At 55.4% G+C, this 4,931-nt stretch overlaps 2 protein-coding genes across 2 annotated transcripts in view; both read left to right on the plus strand.

The window, feature by feature from the left end:
* Positions 1-391: 391 nt before the first annotated feature.
* VDBG_05110 (G2/mitotic-specific cyclin-B) lies at positions 392-2,072 on the plus strand (the record flags this gene model as incomplete). Its single annotated transcript, XM_003003951.1, has 5 exons — positions 392-400; positions 502-1,170; positions 1,329-1,700; positions 1,760-1,898; positions 1,951-2,072. The coding sequence occupies 5 exons, from the start codon at positions 392-394 to the stop codon at positions 2,070-2,072; spliced, it is 1,311 nt and encodes a 436-aa protein (XP_003003997.1).
* A 2,110-nt stretch (positions 2,073-4,182) lies between these two features.
* VDBG_05111 (predicted protein) overlaps positions 4,183-4,931 on the plus strand; it is a gene marked incomplete at both ends in the record, with an annotated part of 1,672 nt that continues 923 nt past the window's right edge. The window contains 2 exons of the mRNA XM_003003952.1: positions 4,183-4,373; positions 4,612-4,912. Coding sequence (XP_003003998.1) covers positions 4,183-4,373; positions 4,612-4,912 — 492 coding nt within the window. The remainder of the gene's footprint in view (positions 4,374-4,611; positions 4,913-4,931) is intronic.

Raw genomic sequence — 4,931 nt, forward strand, 5'->3', positions numbered from 1 at the left:
CTTGCTTGCTTTCCTCTCACCTCCTCTTTGAGATATACACGATTGGCACCTCGACGTCCTGTCGTCTTCCTCTTGCGTGTTTGCTATTGTTTTTTTCCGCATTGCAGCTTCTCCGGACGCGAATCCCTTGAATACATTGCTGAGACGTCAAAAAGCAATCCGCTTCCTTTCCGCGTCGATTGCTCTCCCTCCACTGCACCTCGAAGCTTGAGTCGAACAAAAGGTACAACGAAACTCGCTGTCGCCTTCAGCTTGAAGCTTCCTGACCTTCCCACCATCGCGCCTGCTCCATCTTGACGCGTCGCCGCTGACCCTTGTTGTTGCTCCAGACTCTTCGCCAACCACGTCCGATTACAACGACCACCCGGCTGTTCTAATCACCGTAGCCAATATGCCTCCCGTACGTACTTGTCACCTGCCACTGTGCATTTTCAACGGCGAGGAGACCGATCTGACTCCGGCTTCATGGGGTTTTCGGGTTCTGACGTGCTGCTTCAATAGGCTAGATCGGTTCGCACGCAGCGACTGGTTTCGAACGAGAATGATGAGAACAGTGGCTCTACGCGCATGACGCGCGCCAAAGCCGCCGCGCAAGGCATCGACGAGCCCAAAAAGGTGCTCCAGACCAAAAAGTCCGCCCTGACTGTGAACGCCCAGGGCATCCAGAGGAAGCGCGGCGCGCTTGAGGATGTGAGCAACGTGGGAAAGATAAGCAACGTGGAAGGCAAGAAGGCAGCTAGCAAAGGCAGCCTCGTATCCAAGGTCGCCCAACCTACCGGCATTCAGAAGCAACACTCCCGCGCCACCTCAACGCGTCCCGTCCATGGCACGAAGGACTTGAAAAAGCCTGATGCGAAGCGAAGCGGCTCTGGATCCATAGCCGCCGTCCCGAAACGCAAGGTTCCCTCGACAACTGGATCTTCCTTGAAGGAAGCCACGCCTGTCGACGATGGCGAGCCTGCCCTGAAGAAGCGCGTTCGCGCCGAGGACAGGGTTGAGCTCGTTGACGCCAGCGCGCCTACCGTCGACGTCGAGCCTGGCGCCGCCGCCGAGCCCAGCCTGCCCGCCGGAGTGAAGGACCTCGACAGCGAAGATCTCGACGACCCCCTCATGGTTGCCGAGTACGCCAACGAAATCTTTGAGTATCTGCGGGACCTGGAGTGCAAGTCTGTTCCCAACCCCAACTACATGGAGCACCAGGACGACCTGGAGTAGAAGACTCGCGGCATCCTTGTGGACTGGCTCATCGAAGTTCACACCCGCTTTACGCTGCTCCCCGAGACCCTGTTCCTGGCCATCAACATTATCGACCGCTTCTCTCGGAAAAGGTCGTTCAGTTGGACCGCCTGCAGCTGGTCGGCGTTACAGCCATGTTTATTGCGGCCAAATATGAGGAGGTTATGTCTCCTCATGTTGGTAACTTCCGCAAGATTGCGGACGACGGTTTCACCGAGGGCGAAATTCTTAGTGCCGAACAATTCCTGCTCAGCACGCTCAACTACGACCTCAGCTACCCGAACCCCATGAACTTCCTTCGACGCATCTCCAAGGCCGATAACTACGACATCCAGTGTCGCACCATTGGCAAATATCTTACCGAGATCAGCCTTCTTGACCACCGCTTCCTGGCCTACCGCCCCAGCCACGTCGCCGCCGGTGCTATGTACTTGGCTCGTATGATCCTGGACCGTGGCGAATGGGTATGGCTCCTTTCATCCAAACTCCCATGTGGTGTGCCTCATCTGACGTGTACCAACAGGACGAAACCATTGCCTACTACGCCGGATACACCGAGGAGGAGGTCGAGCCTGTTGCTCACTTGATGGTCGACTACCTCGCACGTCCTGTCGTTCATGAAGCCTTTTTCAAGAAGTACGCTAGCAAAAAGTTCCTCAAGGGTCAGTACAATCTTCACTTGTCCCACTACATCGTGATGCTTACAATGAACAGCCTCAATCCTGACCCGCTCGTGGGCGAAGAGAATGGCCGCCCACTTCGGCATCACGGACACACACCTCTCTTTGGATCAGATCTCGACACGCGAAGACGACAGTCACTACGGTCAATACTAATCATGATCATGGCTCGACTTCCTGTCAGGATGTGACGTGGACCATTGCGGATCACTCATGATAGGCCTGCTTCCGCTTACGACTAATAGACGGATGACAATGCTCTCAACCCTCTCCCTCATACACACGCGTCATTATTGCGCGCAGACAACTTCCAGCGACGAGCATGCATCTGCTGCTCCTCTGCAGCCTCGAAGGCACAAGGAGGCCTACATTGGACACGGCTGTGTTGCGTTTCTTTTCCTGTTATTTTCTATTCATTTCTGTTTGTGTGCGTCTTGTTTCGGCTTGGTCGATTGGCACACGGGATCATTGGTGTCCCTTTCCTATCACGATTGGCGCTTGGAGTCGAGGTTGTCTTTCGAAGACGGACTGGGTGGGAGTTGGGCACGACGGACCGCCGATTGGCGGGGGTTTGGATGACGAACCGACCAGTAGCCTCCTTTTGGCCTCTCTGACTTGCGCCTTTTGGGGTCGTGGACTGGATGAGCTGGGAGGTGCTGGTACTCGGCCGTGTCCGTCGGGAATGTCGGTCGGCGGTGGTGAAAGCTGTGTCAAAATTGTACATAGTCATGCGTCGGTTTGGCTTTGGTTCATCAGGGAATGGGTAAATACATCTGCATTGTGGTTCATAATCGTGCGAAGGTCAATTGCCATTTGGGGTCTGCGGCTCTCTCGCGATGTGATGTGGTTGGCAAGTTGCGAATTTGGGCGTGCGCTCAACGTTTTCATGTGTTTTCGCAGTGGGGCCACGGGTGGCGGACTTTGTGGCGGGGGAGATTGAAGAGGCCCTGTAGGGGTCGTATTTGGTTACGTGCTACCATGCAGCTCTGGTGCATGCACCAAGGTAAGGTAGGTCCCTAGCTAGGCACCTACTTTGAATGAGGAGGCGTTGCAGTTGCTAAAATGATCCTCGCCCGATGCACTGCCACGCGACTACTTGCCTGATGCGTCATGACTCGTCATTTTTCACGGCTCAGTCTCGACCCTCATTTTTCAGGGGCTTGGGGAATGTTGGCAGGCAAACTAGGCAAGCCTTACGATTACACTTTGCCCACGACGCCGGTGCGACCGTATTGCACTGACACGTGAATGGTCACCAAGGCTTGGAGCAGAGCGATGGGAAAGCTTGCACCTAGGTTATCTTACCTTTGGGCGACTGGTAAAGTCGGTAGGCGAGCAAGGCACGCGGTTAAGGTAGGCTCAGGCGATGCAGGGTTACGTCAGGCATGGGTGGTTCCTTTCCAAACATTGCTCTAGTGTCATGATCAACGTCTGCGCCTCCCTCTGCCGCTCGGGTTGATCTAACCGCGGCGAGGCGCTTTACTTGAAAGCTGGGAGAGGCCAATCGGCCAGCACAGAGTTCATTTGATCCCTGGCCGTTTATGTTTAACATTGGTGAGCGTTTGCTGCGCCAACATCTGCCTTTCTGTTTCTCTCTCTCTCTCACTCACACACTCTCTCCCCCCCCCCCCCTTCCACCCTCCTTCCCCTCCTATGCACTGAATTTATCGTAGCTTTGACGCCATTCACTTCGACGTACCGCCTGCATCATCCCTTGCTCGACACTAGGAAAGCTGTCGTCGTGCCTGAAGTCATCTATCGCGTCGGCACTCTCTGGCTTTCTCGCGCTCCCCCGTGTGACTCGGACCTGACTAGGTACCAAGTACGCGACATTCATCCCCACTTGCTGCTGTGTGAGCCTTGTGTAGTTCTAAGACACCACCGCCAGCCAGCCACTGGGAACGACGCAAAGACAAGGAATCCTCCACACAAACCGCTTCCCGCCATCCCACGCAACGAGATTGGCATTGTACTGCGTCGATAGCGCCTCCCGAACCTTACCATCCCTTCTTGACAAGTAGCGCAAGCGCTAGCAGGTCAGTCGCAACCAAGGAAAGACCCGCGACTTGCCTCGATCGCACTAGGTACCTACCTACCCTGCCTACTACCGACCTTAGGTATATCAACCGGGCTATCCTTCTGGCTTCCGCCATCCGCCGCCCCCTTCCCCCCCAGGACGACTTTTGCACCGTCGCATCCCATGCCCGACTCCATCCCCCTCACCAACCTCAGCGTGTCGCCGTTATCAAGGCCAACCTACTACAAAATGCCCGATTCCTCATCAGCCCAGCGCAAGGGTCGCTTCACGAAACCTCACGATCGCTCATGGACAGCCTCCCTCATTTGCTCATACATCTTCGACTGGGTCGTTCTCGTCATCGTCGCGGGAGCTGGCGGCGGTCTCCATCTCATCGAGCCAAACAAGCGTCCGTTCTCTCTTGTCGACCCCAACATCGCGTAAGTAATTCACAAGCATACCGCCTTTCACTGACCTCTTCCCCATCCCTACCCTTTTCTCTCTACCAGACAAATCAGGGACCCCGAAAAGGGGACCTGCAGCCAAGATACCAAGACTTACACGCGTCGCTTCATCCACCCTACCCCTTGGCTTTCTCTTCTGTCGCCGTCTGCCATCCTCCGTTGAGAACGTCCTCTGCGCCTCATATCTCAGACTAACTTTGTACTCTTTGCACAGGTTTCCCTTCACCGAAAGTGAGACGGTACCTGTCTGGCTTCTGCTCGTACTGAACCTTTTTGTTCCCGCCCTCATCATACTCTTAGTGTGCTTGATCTTCGTTCCCGGCAACACTGTCCCCGAGGGTACACCCAAGTCTCTCATCTGGAAGCGGAAGCTATGGGAGCTCCACGTCGGCCTGCTTGGCCTAGCCTTGGCTATTGTCGGTGCGTGGTTCATCACCAATGGAATGAAGAACATGTTCGGCAAGCCGCGACCTGACCTGCTGTCGCGATGCGAACCCGACTGGTCACTTTCAACAGTACATCATCGGAGGCATC

Source organism: Verticillium alfalfae, genomic scaffold (assembly GCF_000150825.1).
Source record: "Verticillium alfalfae VaMs.102 supercont1.6 genomic scaffold, whole genome shotgun sequence".
Lineage (NCBI taxonomy): Eukaryota > Fungi > Ascomycota > Sordariomycetes > Glomerellales > Plectosphaerellaceae > Verticillium > Verticillium alfalfae.